The sequence below is a fragment of the Protopterus annectens genome, chromosome 1.part2 (assembly GCF_019279795.1).
Source record: "Protopterus annectens isolate FY-2018-M chromosome 1.part2, PAN1.0, whole genome shotgun sequence".
Classification (NCBI taxonomy): domain Eukaryota; kingdom Metazoa; phylum Chordata; order Ceratodontiformes; family Protopteridae; genus Protopterus; species Protopterus annectens.
The window spans coordinates 1,229,520,853-1,229,547,891 of NC_056727.1; the positions used below are offsets into that span (position 1 = coordinate 1,229,520,853).

Below are 27,039 nucleotides of genomic sequence, written 5' to 3' on the forward strand. Positions count from 1 at the left end.
GTTAAATAGCTAACAAATGATACACTATAAACACACAAACACACACACACACTTGCCCCTTGCTTGCATTTACACACGCATACACACACACACACACACACAAACACACACACACACACACACACACACACACACACACACACACACACACACACACACACACACACACACACACACACACACACACACACACACACACTTGCCCCTTGCTTGTATTCACACATATACACAAACACACACACACACACACACACACACACACACTTGCCCCTTGCTTGCATTCACACACACACACACACACACACACACACACACACACACACACACACACACACACACACACACACACACACACACACACACACACACACACACACACACACACACACACACTTGCCCATTGCTTGAATGGGACATGGGAAACCAGAAGGCAGCATTCACACACACAAACACGCATCGATTTGAGAATGAAGACGCCAGCATTAGATACAAAACAGAACCAAGCAGCAACAGTAACAAATAATTATCAATATAACCCAGCAGCAGCAAACAAACACAAAAGAACTAGGCTAAGCTATAAAAAGTCGGCAGCAGCATATAATATTGAAGCACTTGGTAGGTTCCCTCATAAACAGAAAGTATAAACTATATCACTATGCACTGAGAAACTCAGGATCCCTAAATTTCATGGCTAGGAATGTATACAAACAGGGGCTCTTAAGACTTACCTTACCAATGAAGTACAAAAATGCAGGAGAAGATGCAGGCAATCCAAACTTTCCAGAAGTCCCTCCAACAAATGCACTCGACAGGATATACTTACAATAAATGTAATTCCACATACCAGCAGCTGGACAAGGCAGCTCTGACATCACAATGCGGGAGGTCCACATCTAAATCAGGCAGTGCTTACATCACTTTGGGGGAGGAAATGTCCTTGTAACTGCAGCAAGAGCTCTGGCAGATGTGACATCATCATTTAAGAGCCAGCTAGAGGATTTTCAACTTGGTTTTCAAAGTCAAAGTAAAACAGTATGGAAAGGTAGCAAGCCTAAGGGGTAAAACAGTTGAGTGGATTACTTTTTAAAGCTGTGGTTCTGATTTTTTGAGGCTGTATCAACTAACAGGGACTAAAAGAGTCAGCAGGTTGAGTAATCTGCTTGAATATCCCGTTGTTGTCCTTTAAAACTCAATCCATGCTTTTCTTCAGCTGATTACCTTCTAGGCAAGTATCTTAAAATAGCAACCAATAGCATTGCCTGTCCTGTCTCAGTCCTTATAGTAGGTCAATCCAGGAATCCCACATTCATGTCTTTGGAAAAAAAATCACACATTATCCCTGTACATAAAGCAGGAAATTCAGCAAACATAACTAACTTTAGACCTTCACAATCTTATTCTCCTTCTCCAAAGTACTTGAAAAAATGTATTCAAAAACAGTTGCTAAACTATCTCCTGCAGGGAGAACTCTTATCTCTCAAACAGCACAGGTCCAAGCCCCTCTTTAGTACTGATACTACACTTATAATCTTTATAGATACTGTCAACAAATCAAGAGATATAGCAAACTAGTCTCCTCCTTATTTCTAAACTTGTCTAAAGCCTTCAACACAGTTTGTCACAGCAACCTTCTACTTCAAATGTCTTCACTAGGACAATCTCAGCCTGCCCTTCTATGGATCAAAAGCTAATTGTACAATAGGTATCAGTGAGCAAAATGGTACTCCATGCTTTCTCCATATCTCCCAGTCACCACTGGTATCCTTCATCCTCTTCGCTTTAACATTCTCACCAACACTTTCCACACAGCTACACAACAGGCCTCACTAATACAATACGTAGATGATTCCACACTCATATGTACATCAGACAACCTGGCACATCTACAAAAAATTACTCAGGAAGGTTTAACAACCACTGAAACAATGGCTTTGTAACTTACAACTCATGCTCAACTAAAAAAACTACTTTTCCCCCCAAATCCCTCTCTCATGAACAAAAAATAATAAAGTCCTCTCTCTTAATAATACAGCCATTGAAGTCACTTCTCATAAAAAATTATTACAGATGATTGTGGGTGATAATCTTAAATTCAACCTGCATATACAAAATTGCATAAAAAACACCAAAAACTACAGATGCTTTACAGAGCCAAAAACTTTCTCACTAATGCAAATAAAAGTACACTTGCAACTACTTACCACCTCCCTCATTACGTTATGGTGCTCCCATCCTTACAAACCTCCAGGCATCACAAAAACAAAACTTGAACAACGCTATAATAAAGTGGCTAAATTTGCAGCAAATACCCCTTTCAGAACCCACCACTATATAGCACTAAAAAGCCAAAATTGGTTAGAACTACCCCATCAACTAACATGTGCACAGCTTTTTACCACCTATAAAATTATCCAGCATCCGTCTACTTGGCCAGCACTAAATGCCATTCTACATAATTATGTTCTCACTCTGTCATTATGATCCAATGACCAACACTTCTGTCTGTCCACAAATCTATCAGCTCTTCTGGGCATGGTCTATACTTGTACCATGTTGCTAAGGCCTGGAATTCCTTACCTGTATCTGTTGGATCAATACCCTCTCTCCAGTCATTTAGAACCACTCTGAAAGACTTCCTAGTCAAGATCTGGCTTTGTTAGTGCTCTGCCCCAGGGTTAACTATATCCCTAAATATGTACAAGTACCTTTTTATACCTTACTCCTCCTTAATCCTCCTTATTCACTCACATCCTTACTTTAATCAATTTCTCTGTCCTGACTCTCTATCCAAATATGCCACAACCCTCTTTTTTCTCCCACTTCATATTCCAATTCCTGTTTGTATTATTCTAACTTACCTTTAATTTATGTAAACTGACTAAAATTTCTCTAAATATTAAATCATTGTCAGATAAACTGCTTCTATTCTTAACCAATGTTTTCACATTGTGTCTAATTTGGTATAATTGTTTATACACTAGATTTTTTATTGTTTTACTGTATAATTTTGAAGATTTTAAAATTATTGATCTTAAAATGATTTTTTAATGCTTTGGAACGTTTCTCCCTGGGCCGCCAATAAAAATGGACACCTATCCAGTTGGACTTTCCTGGTAATCAAATGTCAATAAATAAACAAATAAATAAATAGTGAACAGCAAAATTGGTAGAAAATTTGGCTAGCAACATCAAGGATAATAGAAAAACTTTTTCATAAAATCAGAAATAGAGCTCTACAGTTAAGATTACCTTGCTAATGATGGCATAATATTTAGTCAGATGAATGACATAATTGGGATGTTTAATGAATGGTATGTATCACTTTATGGTAATCACATCTCTGACAACCTTGGGAGTATTAAAAGTGAGCATGATCAAAGTTTCTTCATCACACCTGAGAAAAATATACTTCTCTTTAACTTAAATATAAGAAAGGCATCTGGTTACATGGGATATCAAACAAGTATCTATGGCTGCTAAAATAATCAGTTGCTCTACCTTTAAGAATAATTTTTGTGGACTGCTTGAATAAAAAAAGGAATTTAAATAATTCTAAAAACAATATATAAAAATAAATGTGTTAGATATAATCAGTTATGTTATAAGCCCATCAGTTTATTGTTATCTACCAGTAAATTCTTGCAGACAGTAATTTTAGCACTTTTAAAATATCGCATATCCTCCATCACTTGTTAATGTAGGGGAAAGAAAGTAAATGTTAGGTCATTTACTTTTTGATACATGGCAGCAAGGGTGAAAGGAATGAAGTATAATTTGTTACACTGATTGAAGAAAATACAATTTACATTAAAAATTAGATTTTGAGAGGACTAAAATATCTAACTCATTTGATATCTAACTCATTTGATTCTTCTTTTGTGATCTTAGATAAAATATATTTAACACCAAGTATTAAGTAGAATGCTCCAACTAGTGATACAAATGTGATATTCAATTATAAGTGAATTGATTCATATATTTGCCGTTCTAAGATGAAGAACATAGCTTCTCTTCTTGAAATCTAAACATTTCAATGGAGAAATATGAAAAATGTTAAACATTCATGGTCAGGGGACTTCCAAGATGGCTGCATATTGAATACAGCTTAATTCTAGCTCTACCAGTGTGAGGACAGAAACTCAGCAGAGAAAGCCAGTGGACTTATATTACTGGGTAAATTTCAGTAACTGTCTAGTAAATGCATTACCTGGACTCCAGGAAAAAAGAAATACAGAGGACATGAAAGAAAATCAGTTACAAAAGGTGAGGAAAAAACATTGAATGGGAAGAGAACTGCATCTGTTCAGCAAAAAGCAGTGCAAGCTCCAGACATGACTTCCAGTAACCTAGATTAAAGTATAAGAAAACTGCACACAGACCTGGTTAAAATAAATGAAACACTGATGGGGTATATCAATTCAAACAGCAAAAGCCTGGAGAAAATGGAAGAAACTTTAAACAGATATTCAGATGAGGTGATAAAACTGCAAAAATCAGAAGTCAAAATGAAGAAAAGGCTGACTGAATATGAGACTATTCAAGAAGAGATGTTTCAAAAAATAATAGAATTGGAGGACAGAGCACATAAGGAAAACCTGAGATTTTCTGCCGTACCAGAGAAGGTGGAAGGATCAGACTGTATTAATTTTATGAAAGCACAAATAAGCAACTGGACTGGTATTCCACAGCAGGAGTTTTTAATTGAAAGGACACATTGTGTGTATGCTCCAAACCTGGTTATGAGAAAGCAACCTGACCTTTAATAGTAAAGATGCAATCCTACCAGCAGAAGGAGTTGATTCTGAAATAAAACTGTGTCAGAAGGACAAAGTACTAAACGTGGGAGACAGCAGAGCATGTAAGGAGAATGATTACTCACTGCACACCAGACCAAAGAGGAGTAAATGTATTCCATGATTCAGGGAATGTCAAAAGTCAGTCATGGAATTCAAACTGCTGTACTCAGCTATCTTCAAAATATTCTTTCCTGGAGGGACAAAATCATTTTTTGATGCAGCACATGGAGGAAATACAGAAGTCTATCCAACAAAAAGTGAGCTGTGAACTAGAAGGATATTCTGCTTCTTATTCTTCTGGTAATAAAGACCACAGAAAGGCTGTGCTAGTGAAACCTTTTTCAATGTTTCAACAGAAAATGCTTGAGAGAAGGAAAAAAGCACAAGAATTGATTAGAAGAATTGAGAATATGTCAGAGGTATAGCTGAGACAGAAGTTTGGAGATGGAGATGAACAGGAATAAAACCAATAACTTGGAAATTAACAAATGTGGGATTACAAAGCAATAGTTATATTTGTAAAACATGACAGAATAAGATAATCTGGAAATATTGGACTTTTTTGACTTTGTTAAACTTGTAGGAGCTTTAAAGCATATGCCCAATTTCATATAATTAATGTTTGGAAAAATACTTAGGAGAGGGGAAGAGGAGGGAGAAAGTAAGTTAACTATAAGTAAAACAGTTTTTTTCTTAATAGTAATATTTTAATAGTGCATTATGTTCTTTGCATGCTATAATGAAAATATTTCTCAGCTAATTTTAAGTGCAGTGTGGCTACTAAGGCAAACAGGTACTCCTGTTTTTTTTCTTCTCTTTCCCCCTTCTTCTCTCTTTCACCTTGTTCAGTTTTAAGAAATGTAGGCACTGCGATGTAGAAAAAGAAGACAATTCTGGTCAAAAGAGTGTGACAAAAGAAAAATTGATGTACTTTTTCATTTTGTTTTTACTCATTCTTGCATAGGGGAATGGCTGGATTAAGGCCCTTAGCTTGACCTAGTAACAAGTTTTAATGAAAAAGAACATTGAATATCACAAAGCTTTTTTCTAGCAAATAAATGTATGATTAGTACTCTGTATCTGGTCCTCATGTCTCCACAGAGACAAAGGAAGAGCTATAAAGATATGACAAAATCAGACAACACTTAGTAAAAGCACGGGCTGCACCATGCATCTTAGCATGGATAACCTTTCTTTTAGGTTAACCCAAGTCTATGAGTGTGGGCAGTCAGTTTGTGACACTTGTTCCTAGTAGAAGGGTAAAACTTCAATATTTAAAGATGTACATAGTTTTGTGTTTTAATATTAAGTTAACAGTTTTTTGGGGGGTATTGGGGTGTGTTTTTTTTTTTTTGAGGGCTTTCAATAAAAGAAAAAAATGTAAGATGTGACATAGGCTCAAATGGATTTGACAAGAAACAACTGCATAAAAGATCAACCTTCCAAACAGTGTATGCATCTAGCACAAAAGCTGGAACTAGACACTTAAAAAAGCTGTTAAACATAAAAGGTGGGAGTAATAACTTTTTACCATAATGATGCATTCCTGCATTGTCTTTAAATGTCAGTGGTCTCACAGATAAATACAAAAGAAAGAATAGTGAACTCTATTAAAAATGTACAGTGCAAATAGCTATGCTACAATAGACATACTTGGAAAGAACTGAACATGTGAATTTGATAAAGAAAGTTTTTCAGGATGGTTATTCAGTGGAATACCTGGGGCAAATGAAAAGAGGAGTACTTATATCAATTGCATGAGGAGCTCCAATAGTGATAGAATAGGATAAAAAAAGATAATAATGGTAGATTTGTAGTAATAAGGGGCTACTGGCAAGGGAGGAGGGTAACACTGGCATGTATTTATATTCCACCTAAAACTGCTATAATAGAGCTTAAGAAAATTCTGGGAGAAATAATCAGCTTTCAGCAAGGAATATTATTTATAGGTGTGGATTGGAACTTGATTTGCAACAATGAATATGTGTTCAGGGACCCAGAAGTGAAAATATAACAAAGGAGGCTAGATTTTTGAAGAAATTTATGAAAATATTTGGTGTAGAAGATGCCAATTCAGTACTAGGAGTTTAGAGTGAATTTACATATTATTTGCCAATATACCAAAACTGGGCTATGCTAGACAGAATTTATATTTCAGAAGAAAATGTGCATTTAATTGAAAGTTTTGATATGTATCCAATAACTATTTCAGATCACGCACTGATAATAACTAAAATAAAAACATAGGGTAATGAAATAAAAATGAGACAGTGGTGCTTTCCCATGTACCTGCTGAAAAGAGGTGCATTTAAGGAATGGGTAGTGGAAATTATTCAGCAGCTATTAGAGAAGATAGAAATTTCTTCTGAAAATATAGCTAGGGAGTGGGATAAAATTAATGCAAAGTTTAAAAATAGGGTGGAAATAAAAGAAAGGGAGTTATAGTTAAGAAGTAACAAGAATTATCTAGAGGGACTCACACATGTTAAAGTATTGCAGGATAGGGGAAATCTCACAGAACAAGAAGAGGAGCAACTGCAGAATGCTAAGCAGAAAATAAGGGATTATCTTGATAATATGCATGAGTTTAGACACTACAGCACAAAAACATTTACCACAATGACTCAGGCAACAGAAAGTAGAATGGGCTGTAGCCAATCTTAGGGAGAGCCTATAATAAAGAAGGTAACGGGTGGAGATATTAGAAATATTTTGGAAATTCTGAGAGTCTGTATAAAGAAGAGAAATATGAAATAAAAAAATATACACAAAGAAATGTTTATGGAAGAATAAATATGCCAAGGGTAGAGGTAGATGAGCCTCAATTACTAAAAGGATAGAAGGAGATGTGATAAAAATTGTGATGTATAACCAATCTACAGGAACGTCCACAGGAATAGATGGTATGCCTGTGGAGGTTTGGAAGCAAGGAGGAAAAAACTGATAAAGATCTGGAAGGTTTTGTTTAACAATATCTTAAGAGGAGGAGAAGTACCACTGTCCTGGAAGGAAATAGTGGTAGCTGTGATACCTAAAGAGGGTAAAGACCCATCAGATCCAACTTCATACAGGCTCTTTTCAATACTAAACCATGATTATAAAGTGTTCATGTCTATAATGGCTAAAGGAATGGTGAAAGTAATGCCAAAACTGATAGATATGGATCAATGTGGTTTTGTGGAGGGGAGGTAAACATCTGACAACATTAACAGAACATTGATGATCCAGAGGGAAGCAAAATGTAAGAAAATACCATTGTTGTTGGTGATCATGATGCAGAGAAAGCATTTGACAGAGTAAACTGGGATTTTATGAGCAGGGCAATGGAAGCATTTGCATTTCCTGAAAAAATTATATCCAGTCCTTTGAAAAAAGCACCACAGGAAGCCACAGCTCTGGTCGAATGAGGCTTAACAGGGAATTAAAAAGAAATGGCCTTAGAGATCCAAAAAGAAATTGCTTGCTTAGAAATTGCCAAACCTAAAGACCCAGGATGAAAGTAAACACAACGTTAATCAGATTTATTAATGGCTTTAGTTTTATCTAAATAATATCTGAGTTGTCTTTGCTAATCAAAGGTGTGGAGAGCCTTCTCACTAGCAGACTGCAGAAAAGGGAAAAAAGTGGGCAAATGAATAGACTGATTAATAGACAATTCATTAACCATCTTAGGTATAAAAGAAGGGTCAATACAAAGAGACACCCTGTTCCTGTTAAAAACTAAAAAAGGAGGGACAGCCATAAGGGCCTGAAGCTCAGATACCCTTCTAGCTGATGTAAGGACTAACAGAAGAACAGTCTTCCAAGTATAGTGCTGTAAGGAAGCTGAAGCCGCAGGCTCAAAAGGAGTCTGAGTCAATTGTTGCAAGAATGAAATTAAGGTCCCAGGAAGGAGGAACAGACTTTCTGTGAGGCCTAATATGAAGGATGCCTTTAAGAAATTGTTTGACCTCAACTCCAGAAGCCAAAGGAGAAGTCAAAGGCAAACATGCAGAAAAGGCTGAAAGGCGTGCTTTAACTGAAGAGTATGCCAACCCAGTATGAAGCAATTCACACAGATAAGAGAGAGAACTAAAGAAACTTTCACAGAAAGTGGATCCAGGTTACAATCAAGTCACCAAACAGAAAATCTCTACTATTTGGACAATATTTTTCTGGCTTCCTGCAGAATCCAAAGCACATCCTCAGAAAAAAAAAAGGTGCCTAAAAGGGATCAAAACCCTGTCAGCCTCAGTGTCAGATGAAAAATGTCCAAGTGAGGATGGAGAAGAGACTCCTTGTCTTTTGTGAGTAAGTGTGCCCTGCGAGGTAACTTATGGTTACCCTTGGGTAGGTGCAGAGAAAGAGGGAACCAATGCTGTCTAGGCCAAAAAGGAGTCACCAACAAGATTTTGGGAGAGTCTTGTTTTACCTTGAACAAGAACCTTGGTATGAGAGGATGGGGAGGGAAGGCATAACAAAATATCCCCTTCCAAGAAAAAGAGTGGGCATCCACCTCCCAAGCCAGAGGACATGTGAATCTGGTGCAAAAGAGAGGAAGTTGTCTGTTCAGACAGAAGGCAAAAGGATCTACCTGAAGAGTACCCCACTGGTGGACAATGTCCTAAAACGCATCTCTATGAAGCATCCATTTGTGAGCCTGTGTTATGGACCTGCTCAGACAGTCTGCCACAATGTTCTGTTCTGAATTAATATAATTAGCCTGAAGAGTCACCTGATACTGGACAGCCAGCTCTCAAACCTGAAGAGTTAGTCTGCACAAGAGGTAAGGTCATGTCCCCCCATGTTTGCTGATGTAACACATCACTGTGGTATTGTCTGTAAAGATCTTGAGAGGCCCTGGAAGGAATATAGTATGGAAGCCTGAAGAGCTAGAAGGAGAGCTCTTATCTCTTTAATGTTGAGATGGTCCTCCCTCTGATGAAGGGACCAAAGGCCTTAATCCTTTAGAGAGCCAAAGGAAGCTCCCCACCCCATGTTTGAGGCATCCAAAAAGAGTTCCTGAGGGGGGCTCTGAGCTGAAAAGGAGGTTCTGGGTTGAGAGACAGTAGATGAAGCCACCAGTGAAGCTCTAGCTTGAGACATGAAAGAAGAGGAATTGGAAAGTCCAAAGGGTGAGCATTTTGAAGCCAGACTGACTTTTGGAACCATTGTAGCTTTCTTAAATGAAGTCTGGCTATAGGAAGCCATTTATCACAGAGCTGTTAGAAATTCCCTGGCTATAACTGGGACCAGAGGAAGAAGGGATTGAAAAAGTGCAATTAGAGTCAATGTCTTGGGTGGTGGCAGGGATGGCAGCGTAGGAATGGTCTGGAGCCTGCATCCAAGAAAAACATGATCCTGAAAAGGTGTCAGGAAGGATTTTTGGAAATTTATTGTAAACCCCAGGCTTTGCAAGAGTCAAATAGCATAGTGGAGGTTGCTAAAGCAGGGTGTCTGGAGAGGAAGCCTGAATGAGCAGGTCATTCAGGTAAGGAAAGATATGTATCCCCCTCATCCTCTAAAAAAGCAATCACAGAAGCTAGGCATTTGTTGAAGACCACTGGGACAGTAGAGAGGCCAAAGGGCAAAGCAGAAAACTGAAAATGCAAGGAGGAAACAGAGAAACACAAAACATTCCTGAAATGAGGATAAATAGGAATATGGAGATAGGCATCCCTGAGATCCAGTGAGATTAGAAAAGCCTGGGGTAGAAGAAGAGGAAACAGGGCTTGAAGAGATAGAATTCAAAAGGAAGGAACCTTTACAAATGTGTTGAGCTAAGAAAGGTCCAGAATGTGTTTCCAGGTGTCTTCTTTCATGTAACCACAAACATTCTGGAATAAAACCACTTCCCCTTTTGAGGAGCAGAAACTGCTTGGATGGTGCCTTGAGACAAAAGGCTCTGAAGTACATCCGGAAAAAAAGGCAGCTGTTCCTGAGGAGGTTAAGGAATGCCCAAAACAGGAGGAAGGGATTTCCATACCATGTAATACCCTGACAAATGATGGACAGAACCCAAGAATCCTGAGTGATCCTTAACCAACTGTGAAGAGACAGGGAAAAATAAAGAGCTAAAGAAACCTGACTTGAGGGGGGGGGGTAGTCATACAGAACCTGGCTTGTCTGGAAAAGCAGGCATCTGAGTAGAAGGAGTCTGTGTAGTCTTAGCAGGAGGAGCCCTTCTAGAACCATTTTTACCTTTGGGAGGAGGGTGAGACTATCTATGTACAAAGGCGGGCTTGAAAGGATAATTCACCTGAAATTTAGGAACAGTGGAAACAAAAATATGTTTCAATTCCTTCCAGGCCTTATGTTTCACTTGTAGGGACTTAAAATGCTCAGCAGCAACAGGACCAAAGAGACTTTTATTGTCAAGAGGAGCATCCATCAATTTAGCCTTAACATTATCAGGCAAAGGCTGCAGGGAAACCAAGAATAATGTCTTAACACAGAACAAAAGGCAGCAGTTGTAGAAGAACCATCAGCTGCATCATAACTACATTTAATAGAATAACAGGCCATTTGAGAAGAGGATCCCAACAAAGAGAGGTCCAACGCCTTCCCCTCAGAGTCAGGAAAGTCAGCAGCAACCAGAAAAGCCTGAGAGAGAAGAGCTAAAACATACCTGATCATATGGGTCTGGTAGTTAATAGCCCAAAAGGCCAAGGTAGCAGCAGTGTACACCTTTTTACCCAGCCTTTCCATGGCCCTACTGACCTTGTCAGAAGGAAGCAATTTTGTGGAAGGCAATAGTTTGGAAGTTTCTCTGAAAAAACAACAACAACAAAGGAGTCAGCAGAAGGACATTTGTAAAAAACGTACAATCAGGCACCTTATAAAATCTATCAGATTTCTTAGGTGCTGTGGGCTGGGAATCAAGAGCCTGAGAATCTGATGAAAAAGTGTCCAGTAAGGAGAAACTTAGCATAGAGAGCCAGTGGACCTACTTTTATGGGTAAATATCAGTACCCGGCTGCTAAGTGTACTGTCCAGATGCCAGGAAAAAAGAAATGCAGAGGACCTGAAGGGAAATCAGCTACAAAAGGTGATGAACAAACATTGACTGGGAAAAGTACTGTGATTGTTCAGCAAAAAGCAGTGCAAGCTCTAGACATGATTTCCAGTAATGTAGAGGGAAGTATAAGGCAACTGCACACAGACCTGACTAAAGTAAATGAAACACTGATGGAGTTTATCAACTCAAACAATAAAAGGCTGGAAAAATGGAAGAAGCTTTAAAGAGATATTTAGATAAGGTGAGGTTGAAATGAAGAAAAGGCTGGCTGAATAGCAGACTTCACAAGAAGAGATGTTTCAAAAAATAATAGAATTAGAGGACAGAGCGTGTAGGGAAAACCTGAGATTTTCTGCTGTACCAGAGAACATTTTTTTTCTTAATAGTACTATTCAAACAGTGCATGGCTTTCTTTGCATGTTATAAAGTAAAGTTTTTTTTAAGTGTAATGGAATACTAATATAAATAGCTGCTCCTGTTTCTTATAGGCTAGTACTAAACTTATTGTTCCTGTAAGCCTAGCCAATTATCCATTGTGAGACTTAAACCCTGTACCTTGTGTTTACAAGGCAAACACCTTAACCATTAGGCCACCCTCCCGTCCTTTCTTTTCTTGTTCTTCTTGTGCAATTTTAAGAAATGCATGCACTGCAATGTAAAAAAAAAATCTGGTTAAAAGTGCATGACAGAAAAATTAGTGTGCTTTTTCTCATTCTTGCATAGGATAATGAAGGGGTTAAGGTCATTAGCTTAATCTAATGACATGTTTTAAGAGAAAGCAAGTGAATTAAAAAGAATATTGAGTATTATATTATTGAAGTTCCCTGTCTCCATTGGGAGTTGTAGTCCTAGCTATATATCCCTACAGCCTATCAGGATAGTTAAGCTGGCACAAGTGTTTCTCCATCCCATCACCTTCCATCTGACTTCTCTGGTACTGGACCCACTAATCATAAAATAATCGATTAATAATAAAAGTATGCTACAAATCCAAACTAAGATGCTAAATCATTTTTGAAATTAAGGGGTGTAATCATTTTTAATGTTGTATAAAATATCTTCCACTAATTGCCTGTGTTACCCTAATTATTCAATTTATATACTAAATATATTATTTAAAATGCTGGGTTAGGCAAATCAGATGTTGGAATCAAACTAGCTGGGAGAAATATTAAAAACATCAGATATGCAGATAAAATCATAGTGAGACTGAAAGTGAGGAAGATGAGTCTGTTGATGAAGTTGAAAATAGAAAGCACCAAAGCTGACATTTTGTTCAAAATAATAAAAATAAATAAATAAACAAATAATGAAATTATGTCATCTAGCCAGTGACAGGCTTTATTTTCCTGGGTTCAAAGATTGCTACAGATGGTGATTGCACCTATGAAATTAAAAGACACATACTTCTTGGAAGAAAAGGTATGTGAAATCTATGTGATTTTAAAAAGCAAAAGTATCACACTGTCAGCATGATTCCTGGCTGTATAAGATGCATATCAAAGAGAATCTACCTTGTACTAAAGCTGTATTAAAAATGCAGTTTAAAGCATTTAAGTCTTGGTTGCAGTGCCATGCTGAAACACATAAATATCACCAAAGTAAAAATGGTATACAAGATGACTATAATAAGCTTTTTTTTACATCACAGTACTTCGAATGACTTTGCTTGAGTTGGTGGTAGCTCAGGTAGATGTAAAAAATCCCACACAGCACCTGTCGAAAAGAATAGGGGAAGTTCCTTGATGTCCTGGCCACATTGTCCCCAGTAGTATAAATACCACCTTATGTCTTCCCTGAAAAGAGGCCATTAGCCTAGTGGGTTAACCCAGTCAAGAAAGGATAAATGAAAATGTTGTTGTTGTCTTACGGCTTTTCCTGGTTAGGGGTCGCCACAGGGGAACTATGCTAATGATTGGCAGTAGATTTTCATGAATGCCGAGGTGCCAGCTCGACGTTCAACCTTCAGCGAAGGATAAATGAAAATAAATAAATAAAATGTTGAATTTGCAGACTAGATGTAGCTGGAGCACTTGCTGTGTACTATATATATATATATGAGCATGAAACATTTCTGTCAAAACAATGAATATCTTGTAAATACTACTTTGTAACATTGATAAATAACAATAAAATAAATATGTCTGTGCAATTTAATATAATTTTTGAAATAAAAAGATATTACATTATTTTATATATTTATTTATTGCATTTGATTACCAGAAAAGTCCAACTGGGCATAATATCCCTTTCCAGTGGAGGTCCAGGGGGAAAAAAAAGCTCCATAGAAGAGTAATAGTCAATGATAACAAAAATAGCATAGAAATAAAAAATCACAAGTATAAAGCAAGTACAAACAGTGCAGTACAAAACATAAGGACTTCTATCGGTAAGGTACAGTATCCATTTATGAAATTTTCAGAGTACAACAGGTACATATAGGTTCATAGGTTCATAGGTTCATACTAGGCTATCTGCCCGAGGGCATTTACAAGCCTAGCCCATCGTTTTGTGGCTTACGCCACCCCTTTAGTATGGGGAACTATACCCATTATTTTGCTGTGCCTCTGTCGAGCAGTGACACTGAGGTAATCCCTGGGGTATATCTGCGATCTCCCATCCATTGGTCAAGATTTCTCTTGAACAAGGCCAGCGAGGTGCTCTGCCTCACATGTACCGGGATTTTGTTCCACAGCATAGGGAGTCTTTGGGTGATGAATCTATCCCTCCAGCACATCCTATTAATAGCCGTGTCGAGGTTTAAGTCTCCCGCCCTTGTGGCTCTGCTGGATCTAGATTTTTTGAGGTGAAGCATATTCATCAAATCTGGGTTTGACATGGCCTTGTATGTTAGGCAAAGGTCACCTCTGAGCAAGCGGTGCGACTGAATAGAGCTGGAGTTCTTTCAGTCGGGCAGCATAGGACAGATTTTTGAGACCCTTTATCCTTTTGGTGAGGAACTTTTGTGGCCTCTCCAGCTGCTGCAAGTGTCGGGTCAGATACATTCTGAATGGGGCATTGTACTCAATCATTGGTCTGATGAGTGATGAGTAAAGGGAGACTATGACCTCCCTTGATCTAGATGAGAATCCCTTCATGATAAGGTGGGCAATGTAGAAGGTCTTCCTAACTACTTTAGCTACATGGGTGTCGAATGACAGACTACTATCAACCTGGGTCCCCAGGTCCCTGATAACTTCTTCTGTGCTCAGTGGATTGCCACCTATTTGGTAGCTAGGGGTAACCTTTTTTTTCCCGAAGGGTATGACTATGCATTTTTTGGCATTTAACTTTAGGCCGTGGCTCTGGCACCAGTTATCCGTTTCTGTGAGACCCTTCTGAAGAATATCTGTGTCAGATGTGTTTTCTACTATGGCGCCCAGTTTGCAGTCATCTGCAAACTTTGTCAGCCATAACCCTCCTGTGTTTGCTTGTACTTCGGAAAAGTAGATGCCAAACAAGAGTGGGCCCAGGACTGAGCCCTCTGGGACACCACTTGTGACAGGCTTTGAGTCTGACATGGCGCCAGCAACTCTGACCCTGTGGGTTCTGTCACTCAGCCAGTTTGCAACCCATCTTGTGATGTATGGGTTAACATTTAAGCTGATGAGTTTTTCAATGATACCCGAGTGGGGTATTGTATCGAAGGCCTTAGCCAGATCGAGGTAGGCTGTATGGACTGCCTTTCCTCATCAATGGCTTTGGTGACTGTTTCAAAAAGTCAACCAAGTTTAAAAGGCATGATCTGCCTTTGACAAAGCCAAACTGGGTTGGATCCAAAGTCTGCAAATTCCCTATGTCTTTATTTATGAGGTCCATTATGATCCTCTCCATGGCTTTGCAGATAAGGCTTGTCAAGCTAATGGGCCGGTAATTTCCAGGGTCTGTGGAGGCACTGCCTTTGTGAAGTGGGACCACAGTTGCAGTGCGCCACTCCCTGGGTAATGATCCCGAGGTAAGACTTTGATTAAACAGCTGTCCTAGCTGTGGGTTTAATTCCTCATTGAGTTCGTGGAGCACACAGCCGGGGACACCATCAGGTCCCATGGATGCTGTGTTTTTTGCTTTGGAGAGAGCAGTTCTCACTTGGGCGCTGGAGATGTTTGGGGGGCTGCAATCATTTGGTATAGATATCTCTCCTTTGGGAGGGGGAGAAGTTTGCACTGAACCTGTCAGCCAGTATGTTGGCAATGTCTGTAGGATCAGTAAACTTCACATCATTTTGAACTAGTTCTGAGCATATCTGGGAGTTTCCTCCTAGGTTTCTAACATAGCTAAAGAAGGCCTTATGATTGTCTTTTGAGTCTTTAGCTATTTTTCTCTCGAAATTTGCTTTGGATGATTTTATGAGAGCTCTTAGTTTTTACTTATAGTGATCAAGGGTGTCTTACCTTTAAGGATTTTGCTCTATCTTGTAGTAGCTTCCTCCTTTTGTTGTAGAGTTTGTTTATGGCTGGGGTCCACCAGACTGGACGCTTGCCTTTGGTACAAAGAGTCTTTGTTTTGCTTGGGATTGCCTTATCCATGCAGTCCTGCAGGTGCTGGTAGAAGGCATTTGTAAGTGATTCAGCAGCTTGAGTATTGTTTTCCGCCAGCTGGGGGCTGAAAGGAGACCACACTAGTCTTTAGAAGTGTGAAGTCGGCTTTTGAGAAGTTCTTTACTGTGGTCTTTTTATTTCAGGTGGGGTGGGATGAGGACCTCCAGCGAGATTAGTTTGTGATCTGATCTCACCAGTGAGGGGTATACTTCCGGTGTTGAACATTGTGCTCCCATGTTCGTGATGATGAGATCAAGTATGTTATCTCCTCTTGTGGGGATGGTGACTAGTTGTTCCATGGCATTTGAGTTTATGAATTCCAGGAACTTTTGGGCTAGGGTGTTTGGGCTTGAGTAGTGTTCCCAGTCTATATTAGGGTAATTGAAGTCACCTAGTATGATAGTGTTTGGTGATACATTTATCCCCTCTAGTGTTTTCAGGAAGGCCATGTGAGGTTCCTGAGTTTGTGAGGGTGGCCTGTAACATGCTACAATTTGCAGAGCAGTCTTGCCTATGGTTAATTGCACCTGGATGGTCTCCGATGCATCGTGCATTGCCACCAGTCTTGAGGTGTGGGTGTCCTTGATGAATATGGATACCCCCCCTCCTTTCTTGGTATTTTCCGGATTTTGGGGCCGGAACGCATGATATGAGGTAAAACCTGATAGCGCTGGGGTGCTCTCAGGAGCCTTGAACCAGGTTTCTGTCACAGCACAGACATCGATGTTCTCCATACTGAGAAGGGCCTCGAGTGCGTGCATTTTGAGATTCAGACTTCTGGCATTGAGCAGCATTACCCTTAGTTTGTTTCCTTTTTTGTGTTCTAGGGTGGTAGGTTTAGAATTTGAGCCTTGCCTAAAAAAGGCACTATGGGGGTGGCAAGAGCCTTTGCCAATATCCGGAAACCCAGGGTGACAGGTGCAAGCCGTCCCTTGGCAGCGTGGCTTGTCCAGCATGTCATCCCAGGCAGACAGATACTGGATCCCCTTTGAATGACACCAGTGTTTAAGCCAATTGTTAAAGCTGATCATCTTATCTCTGTATTGTGGCATCATTCTTGGTGAAGGTAGGATACTGCTCAAGGTCAGGGTCATACCTGCCTGGGCTACATAATCAGAGAGCTCCTCAGTGTCTCTTTTCATGTAGTCCAAGGAGGTACATCTCAGGTCGTTTACACCAGCGTGGACAATGACTGAGTCATATTTGTACCTGCTGTTGAGAGACCTGAGTGCTTGCGTTATGTGGCGGATTCTAGCGCCCGACAGGCAGCTTACTGTGACCTTCGCCTTACTCAGTCTGGTGAGCGGGACGTCAGTGTGTCTGACTATGGAGTCACCAATGACTAGTGTGTCTGGCATTGTGTTTGGCCTTAGGGGCTGTGACTGTTTGACACTCTGACTGTGAGGTCTATGTGTTGCAGGTGTTGTGTTCTGAGGTGGTGGTTGTTTGGGTGTCTGCTTTGGTGGCCTCTGCTGTTTTGGTAGATTTTGATCAGAGCCTCCGAGTATGTCTTTGTGTGTTTATGTGTATGATTTGAGGTTGTAATGGTACTATGTGAGACTGGGTCTATAGTGTGTGTGGTAACCTTCTCCTCCTGACTGGTCTTGCCAGTCCTATGTTGAGAGAGCTCAGCCTCCAGTTTGGCCGTATAGTTGCATCTCTCACATGTATTTGTGTTTTGTGGGAGGAGGAGAGGGTTGTCTGTGTACATGAGGCAATTGTAACATTGCCTCAATATTCCCAGGTTTACCAGCTGAGCAGGAGAGGACACTAGCAACTGATCCCTCGACATGCTAGAAGGATAGACAAAAAACTTTAAAAAAAGATTCCGGGGGACGTGGGTAACCGAGAAATGGGGGGTTGCCTTTTTGGGGTACTGTCTATGACACGAGTGCCGTATCAAGGTAATAAGTACTGTAGGAGCAAGTGCTAGGTTTAACAGATATTTGTAGTGGTTGACAGTGTCAAAGGAAAAAACTTCAAAGACCAATTCACATAAGGTTCAAGCAAGGCACCCTTTATTAACTTGCAGCAAGGAGACAAAGCATGCTGGCAGAATGGTTTGTCTGAAAATTAATAATTAGTATGGCATTTTTATACAGTTCTTTCCATGTCACACAGAAATGTTACTTCTATTGCTGACGTAGTTAGACACAGCTTTCTGTATTGTTCTACAGAAAATGTTACTAGACTAATTGCTGACTAGTTAAGAATAACTGCTGATTTACAAAACATTTGAGGAAAAACAACCTGGCCTTGGGGCTTATTTTAGCCCACCACAAACTTTCAATTCTTCAATTGTGCAGTTCTAATATATGTGTTACATTTTGCCTAGATTCAAGGCACATTTCTGGCTTAGGTACAAGTAATGCTGACTACGGTTTATACTTTCAAGCATCCATTGTGTTCCTTATCAAAGCTTCTAGCAGCTGTGTACTTTCTCATGGCACAAGCAGAAAATCAATAACTCTTTGTTAAGTCTCATGACACTAGTAGAAATGAATTACTTCTTGTTATTTGCTGACATTAGCAGAAAATAGAATGCTTCTTGTTAAGTTTCTAATAGCTGTGCAGATTCATGCAGTGTGAACAGAATAAATGTATTAACCCTTTTAAACCTTGAATGCACTAAGCATGCATATTACTAATACATATTTTTCTAACATTTCCCCCTTTTAATACTTTTATTTTACTTTTAAAATAAGCATAAACAGTTTGTTTTTTTTTCCCTAACCTCTTCCTACTCAGGATTTGCAGTTAAGAGAGTCATTCAGTTTAAACATATGAAAGCATTTAAAATTTTTTAGCAATTCTTTAAGTTCAGCACCTTGGTATAAGGTTTCTGAAACTGACATGTCTATAAAGTCTTTAATCAGTCTTTTCATGCAGGGGATGCAGCAGCACACACATACCACCAGCAAGATCATTCCTATACAGATGGCAATCAGGATGTTTATTAGGATACTGCCCCACCCCCCAAACAATCTCTGGAAAAAGTCCGTCAATGGATTTGGTCCTGGCTTGGTCATAGCCGACACCTGCTGAATTACCTCAAGGTGATTGTCTATCTCGTGTTTGTGGTCAAGTATATACGAACAGCACTCCTCCTGGATTAAGGCGCAAGTACCTCCTCTTGCCGCTAGAGTGAAGTCAAGAGCCATGCGGTTTTGAAGCACTACAGTTCTCATGGCAGTCAGTTCATCAGTCACCAATTCTAGAGCAGAAAAGGTTACATTGTTCATTATTTCGAGAAGTTTAGACAATTTTTTTCAGTTCCCAGATTGATTTCATTGCTCCATATGCTGGAAGTACACCTGCCCACGAGATGGTAGTATTACCCAAGTCCATATGTGACAGTCCATTTTCCCTAGGCTCACGGCATGATGTTTTTTCTGGCCCACATTGATTTGCCCCACTGGGTTGACAGGCTTCTTGATTTCTCGTCGAACATTCCGAATTTTCCCCTGAGGTAAAACTGCTGTGTGTCGTATGGCCGGAACCAGGTACCCCAAATAACTGCCGGACCAGTTCTCAGGTCCACTTATATGCTTTCCTACTACATACAAAGTAGCAATCTTCTACTTTGGTAGTAACTTTACTATGTCCTGGCTTTGGATGAAACATTTTTTTGTCAACTATAATCAGTTGTTTATACAGGTCAGCATTATGTTTTACTTCATCAGTTGTCCTATGCATCAGTTCAAAAATTGAATCATAGCTTGTGTTGCAATAGGAACCTGTGTTGTCAGTTTTATTGTAGCATCTATAGGGAACAGTCACATTGCAATTGCTCCAACCCACCTGAACTGTATCATTTTTGTAAAAACACACAGTCCCCTTCTGTCGAACAGACAAGTGCGATGCTACTTTATCTTGTGATGTGACATCTGATGTATCATAGACTAAGTTTTCCCAGGTCTTGTTGGCTCCTAGGGGGACTGAAGTTAACAATAACCTCCCGTATGCTGTTGGCAAAGCTGTGCAAATCCAGCAATTCATAACATTGAAGGCCTCAGCATACACATATTTGATTGCCTGGTAAGTGTTGAAGTTTGGGTTCCACTCTACGTGCAATTCTCCACGCTTATTCAGTTCGGTTTGTGTGGCTGGGAAAAGGAATGGCCACAACAAAAAGATTATTGTCACTAGTACAGTCAACAGGATGATTATGCAATACTTCTGAGGAAATGGTTGTTCTGCATTCCTGTCTTCTCCAACTCTTCCGAGTAGGTGTATTTGGATTTTTCTGGAATCCATCATTTTTGCTTTTGACATGTGATCTTACTCTCTGCCCTAATAGGACCTTCAGCACCGATGGTTTCTTCACTGGGGTTGAGACAGATCAGTCCTCTTGATCTGACAACCCTTTGTAGCCAGACTTTGTGCTGAGGGCCCCGATGGAGAGGTAAGATTTTTGTCCAGTTCAAAGTTCTTAACTAGTTTGCAGTGCATCAGGTGGATCCACGAAGCTCACTCTGCTATCTTGACTGCAGTGGGTATCGAAAGAAGCACCTGTTATGGACCTTCCCACCTTGGTGATGACCATTTCTTCTTTTTTATGACTTTTATCCACACCCAGTCCCCTGGTGTCACTGCCACCTCAGATGTCTCGGTTTGCTTTCTATCTGAAACAGAATTTGACTGCAACAGATGTTTAGAATTCATGACTTTTTTCATATATTCAGCTAGTGTAAAATCAGCTTCCTGGTCTGAGGACATGAGAAGTTTCCACTGCGGTGTATAATAAGCCCTTCCAAATAGTTTTTCAAAAGGAGTCAATCCTTTTGCAGTCAGAACAGTTCTCATGCTCAACAGTGCCAGGGGCAAACAATACAGCCAATTATTTCCTGTCTCAGCTATTAACTTTCTCAATTTGTTTTTTAATATACCATTATGCCTTTCAACTAGCCCTGCAGGTTGCGGATGGTATGCACAATGATTTTTTAAAGAAATACCAAAATGCTTACTTAACTGCTGTATGGTTTAGTTTATAAAGTGTGTACCATTGTCACTGTAGATCCTTTCCGGAATGCCGAATCTAGGGATGATTTCTTTGACAAGTACTTTTGCCACCGTGGCTGCATCTGGATTTTTGGTTGGAAAGGCTTCCACCCATCTGGAAAACATATCTACAATGACAAGACAATACTTCTTATTTTCGCATTTGTTCAATTCTATGAAATCCATACAGATAGTGTGAAACGGATATGGTGGTGTAGGGAAACTCCCTTGCTTGGGCTTTAATGCCCCTTGTGCATGATGTTTGTTGCAAATTTGACACGTCAAACAAAATTTTTAGAGTAGTTTGTAAATCCATACGTTGTGAACACCTGGTTCATCAGCTGTACCATCCCGCCTGTTGAGACATGGCACTGCCCATGGCTCAACAAAGCTGCATATCTAAACAAATTAGATGGTAGTATCGGTTTTCCTTCTTTAGAGATGTACAGCCCCTTTTCGAGAATTGCTCCTTGTTTTACCCATCTTTGTTTTTCAGCTTGCGTAGTGAGTGTCTGCATTGTTTTTAACATTTCTAAGTCTAAAATCTCAGAGGGTTGTAGTTTCTCATTTAAAATAAATACTTCTGTAGCCACTTGTTTTGCAGCTGTATCAGCTCTTGCATTACCTTTTGAAGTCCTATCTTGTTGCTTGGTGTGAGCTGTGCATTTACAAATGGCTACTTTCTGAGGTAACTGAATAGATTCTAAAAGATCTAAAATAAACTGTGCATGATTTATAGGTTTGCCAGTAGATGTTATCATTCCTCGGTTTTTTCACTGTTGCGCAAAAACATGTACAGTAGAAAAAGTGTACTGGCTGTCAGTAAAAATGTTTACACATTTACCCTTTGCTAAGAGATATGCCCAAGTTAAGGCAATTAATTTTGCTGCCTGTGCAGATAAGTTGTGTGGTAAAGGTTTCGCTTCTATAATCCTAGTATCAGAAACTACTGTATATCCTACTAGGTTCTGTCCTGCAGGACCCCTTTTGCACGAACCATCCACGTAGTATGTCACCTCAGCATTATCCAAGGGGACATCCGTGAGATCTTTTCTAGGTAGTGTCTTTTTTTCTCAATTACCTGCAGGCAGCGGTGCGGTGTGCCGTCTGCAGGGGTCGGGAGCAGAGTAGAAGGGTTCAAAGTCATGCATCGCTCAATTGTCATGTGAGGTTGGCTCAACAATATAGTCATACAGGAAAGATGCCTAGCAGGGGAAAGATATACCACTTTTTCTTGTAGTAAAATAATTGCGACTGCATGAGGCACTCTCAAGGTGAGAGGGTGGAATAAGACTACTGAGGCCGAAGCCTGTACTGCCATTGCAGGTGCAACTACTGCTTGTACACAGTGGGGTAAGGACCATGCCACTAGGTCTAGTTGTGATGAATAGTAAGCAATGGGGCATTTCTTATCGCCATGCTGTTGTGTTAACACTGATGTCATATAACCTTGCTTACAATCTACAGTTTGAAAAAAACGTTTATGGTAGTTTGGTAATCCTAGAAATAATGAGGATGCTATTAACTGCTTCAGTTTGCAGAAAGCAGATTCTGCTTCTGGTGTCCATTGTAATAAATCCTGTGCTGCCATAGGCTTCTTATATATAAGGTCAGTTAGTGGTGCAGATTCCAAAGCATAGTTTAGAATCCAGCTCCGGCAAAAATTAGTTGTACCCAGGAAGGACATAATTTCCTTCTTGACAGTGGGTTTTGGTGCTTGCAAAATTGCTGCTTTTCTGTCCTCATCTAATGTTCTACCTTCCTTGGATATTACTTATCCCAGGTATTTGACTTGTTTTTCCCAAAGCTGCAGTTTACTTTTATTTACCTTATGTCCTTCAGTGGCTAAAAATCGTAATAGCGCTATGGTATCTTCTCTACAATCTTGCTGGGTGGGGGCTGCCAGCAAGATGTCATCAACATAAAGTAAAATCTGACTGCCTCTTGGTGGGGTGAATCCCACCAAGTTGCTTGCCATTTCTTGTGAGAATATTGTTGGACTTTCACAATATCCCTGTGGTAGTCGCGTATATGTATACCTTTTCCCCTGAAATGTGAATGCAAACCAATACTGGCTATCAGGGTGTATCGGTATCGAAAAGAATCCATTGCTGATGTCTACCACATAAAAATACTTCTGTTGAGGTTTTAAATCATTCAACAGGGTGTGTGGGTCTGGCACCGTAGGTGCCCTTGGTATTACTGCATCATTTACAGCTTGTAAATCTTGGACCATACGCCATTCTCCATTTGCTTTTTTACCCGACCTTTGGAATCGGTTTTGAGCTGTTTGACAAGTTTGATAAGCAAGGATTTTTCTAATTTTCCATTGAATTCATATTTATTAACCCATTTTGAATAATATTTAATATTGTCGGCGCGCTGCGACTGCATGTATTTTGCGTCTTCTGTTAATGGTGGATTTTGGGGTCTTTTTGTGCAATTATTACCCATTTTGTTCTACCCTTTTGATCGTTACGTAACTTCTCTTATTTTTAACGTGGTACCACAGATTTTGTTATAGTCTCTTCAGAATGACTGCCTACTTATTCTGTTTCTCCTGATCTATGACAAGACAGTAATCTTTTCTGTCCCTGACTTGTAAGCAAAAATATAGTCTTGACAGAAACAATACAAATCTGGTCCCTGATCTAAAACAGAAAACAGGAAAAAGTAGATTCACCTTACCTGAGCCTATGTGATTGATCACCTGATTCGCGGGGACCCGTCCTTCAGTCACAGATCAGAAAGTGGCTGGCCTCTTTTGAATGACAATTCAGTCGGAGGGCTTTTCAAATAAGAAGAACTGATTTGGTTTCTTCCCCGTACGGTTTCAACCACCTGGCCCGTCTGATCCGAGGTGAAGAGAGAGTTCCGGTCCGAAGGACCAATCTGTCAAAGGAAAAAACTTCAAAGACCAATTCACGTAAGGTTCAAGCAAGGCACCCTTTATTAACTTGCAGCAAGGAGACAAAGCATGCTGGCAGAATGGTTTGTCTGAACATTAATAATTAGTATGGCATTTTTATACAGTTCTTTCCATGTCACACAGAAATGTTACTTCTATTGCTGACGTAGTTAGACACAGCTTTCTGTATTGTTCTACAGAAAATGTTACTAGACTAATTGCTGACTAGTTGAGAATAACTGCTGATTTACAAAACATTTCAGAAAAACAACCTGGCCTTGGGGCTTATTTTAGCTCACCACAAACTTCCATTTCTTTAGTTGTGCAGTTCTAATATATGTGTTACATTTTGCCTAGATTCAAGGCACATTTCTAGCTTAGGTACAAGTAATGCTGACTATGGTTTATATTTTCAAGCATCCATTGTGTTCCTTATCAAAGCTTCTAGCAGCTGTGTACTTTCTATTGGCACAAGCAGAAAATCAATAACTCTTTGTTAAGTCCCATGACACTAGTAGAAATGAATTACTTCTTGTTATTTGCTGACATTAACAGAAAATAGAATGCTTCTTGTTAAGTTTCTAATAGCTGTGCAGATTCATGCAGTGTGAACAGAATAAATGTATTAACCCTTTTAATCATCGAATGCACTAAGCATGCATATTACTAATACATATTTTTCTAACAGACAGGAAAACATTAATACTGAGCAGAAGTATGCATTGGATAGTGGATACCATTTTATTACAATGACCTGTTTACCTTTGGTTTAATTATACAGTATTCTCCTTTGGCAAACGTAGAGCTTACAAACCACACATGGCTGAACAGAAAAAGAATTTGTGATAATGGTCCCAACAGGTTTTACGATAGCAACTGCATTTTGTTAATGAAAAAATGACGTAATATATTCATATACAGAACATTAGAAAGGGCTTGTAAGTAACTATTGTCAGTTTTATTGATATCTGAAAATAAGTCAATGTGTAGAAGGACATATTTGTTGTATTTGTAATATGATTAGTTCCCACTTTTTAGCTAGGTATTTATGAATTAATGTTTCTTTTGTAACAGTACACTGACACTGATAATGTCCAGTGAATGAGCTGCATCTAGCAGATATTTGATATTTCTCATGTAAGTGCTGCTTTGCTAATATATCTTTATAGTGTTTTATTTGTCTAAAGTGCTATAGTCATTATATATAATACAATACAATATGACTGACTCCTATTTTTTATTCTAAAAATCTTGGTACAGCACAGCTGCAGTATCTGGTGAGTATTGATTCCTCCCTTTCATTTTTACATATCAAGGAGTTACTTCCTAACTGCTAACTGCTTAGCAAGCAGTGTCACAAAGTATAGCCTCTCCCTTATGGTGCCAAACAGCAAGGATGACCTACCACCCTCACCTGCAAAAGGGAATCAGCCAAAGAGATGTTGGATCACAAGCTCCCCTCTTTTTGACACAACTTAACATCTTTTTCTTATGTTTGAAATCAGACTTTAGGATAATGATATACAAGGTACTTGCAATTGTCAAGCTCTCTTTGTTATAAACTCAGATTTGTCTTAAACATTTAATTAAAAGCTCCTAGTCTCACTGAGTACCTATAACTTTATTTTCTGTAACAGATACTTGCAGACTAAAATTTCATTCACTACTGTGTCAGTCATTCAATAATAATGCTGATGTGTTTCTATATCAGAACCTCAGAGGAAGGATAATGTAACATATTGATATTTGTGCTAAAAGTCAATACAAAAGTGAATTAAATCTCCCATTCTGTGTTTCAGCCATTCCTTCAGTCAATGCTTCAGATCCATGACACCTGCGGTGTGCTTTGTCTTTTTGGATTGCCAGGACTGATAGGAGCGTTCACCCGCATCACTCTGATTACAATGGATAATCTAACTCAGCTACACACGTAGGTTGATTTTACTGCTGATTGTAACATGTAGCCAGATAAATGTTTCTATTATCCAGGTATGGTGTATTAAATTTCCACATGTTAATGTTTCATTCAAATATTGAAAATGATGTAATTACATCTGAGTAGATTTTAATTATTTGTTTATTCACCGCAGTAATGCACAGCTCTCTTATATTCTAATTCAATAGCAAAACTGTGGGATTAACAATAATTTTGTATTTGTTCTATCTATGTCTTAATTATGGAAATATTAGTTATCATAATGTGGAATACATTTTGAAGAATAAATGACTCATAACTGTATGCCATAATTCACAGTCCAAAAACAAGCATGCTTAATATAAATCATGACAATCTTTTTAGCACTGCCTGGGGTGGGATTTGCTCCCACATTCTTCTAATGTCAATACTCCCATTCTGACTGCAAAGGACCACCATTCAAGACTCATATGCCACAGCAATCTAACCCCCTGCGTGTCATGTTCAGTCATGAAAAAGTAAGTTTCATTGTCACATAGCATACGCTCCCAGACAATGTTTTATTCATCTCAAAGCAACAGGCAAAATTCCACTCTTAAGATCAAACCTAGTGGTCCAACAAAAGATCTCAGTCATTTGCCTATTCATAGAAAACACTCTCCCATTACTGACACACTAATGAAGTAATCCATCTTTCCCTGGCACCAAACACTGGTACATGTTAGCCAGTCATGGTTTGCCTTATCTACTGTCATTTATTTCACTTGCTCCCATTCTGGGACACCATCATACCTTAGCAGAGTTTAATGTATCAGAAATGTCTCGTACCCCTTCAAAAGACAATAAAAGTCCAAGGCTAATGCAAAATACAAAGAAGGAAGCTT

General features: G+C 39.2%; 1 protein-coding gene across 1 annotated transcript in view; it reads left to right on the forward strand.

Annotated features, from left to right (window-relative positions):
• Nucleotides 1-27,039, forward strand: part of LOC122792309 (ammonium transporter Rh type A-like) — a 594,865-nt gene that overhangs the window by 398,389 nt on the left and 169,437 nt on the right. The window contains exon 7 of the mRNA XM_044060089.1: nucleotides 26,040-26,170. Coding sequence (XP_043916024.1) covers nucleotides 26,040-26,170 — 131 coding nt within the window. The remainder of the gene's footprint in view (nucleotides 1-26,039; nucleotides 26,171-27,039) is intronic.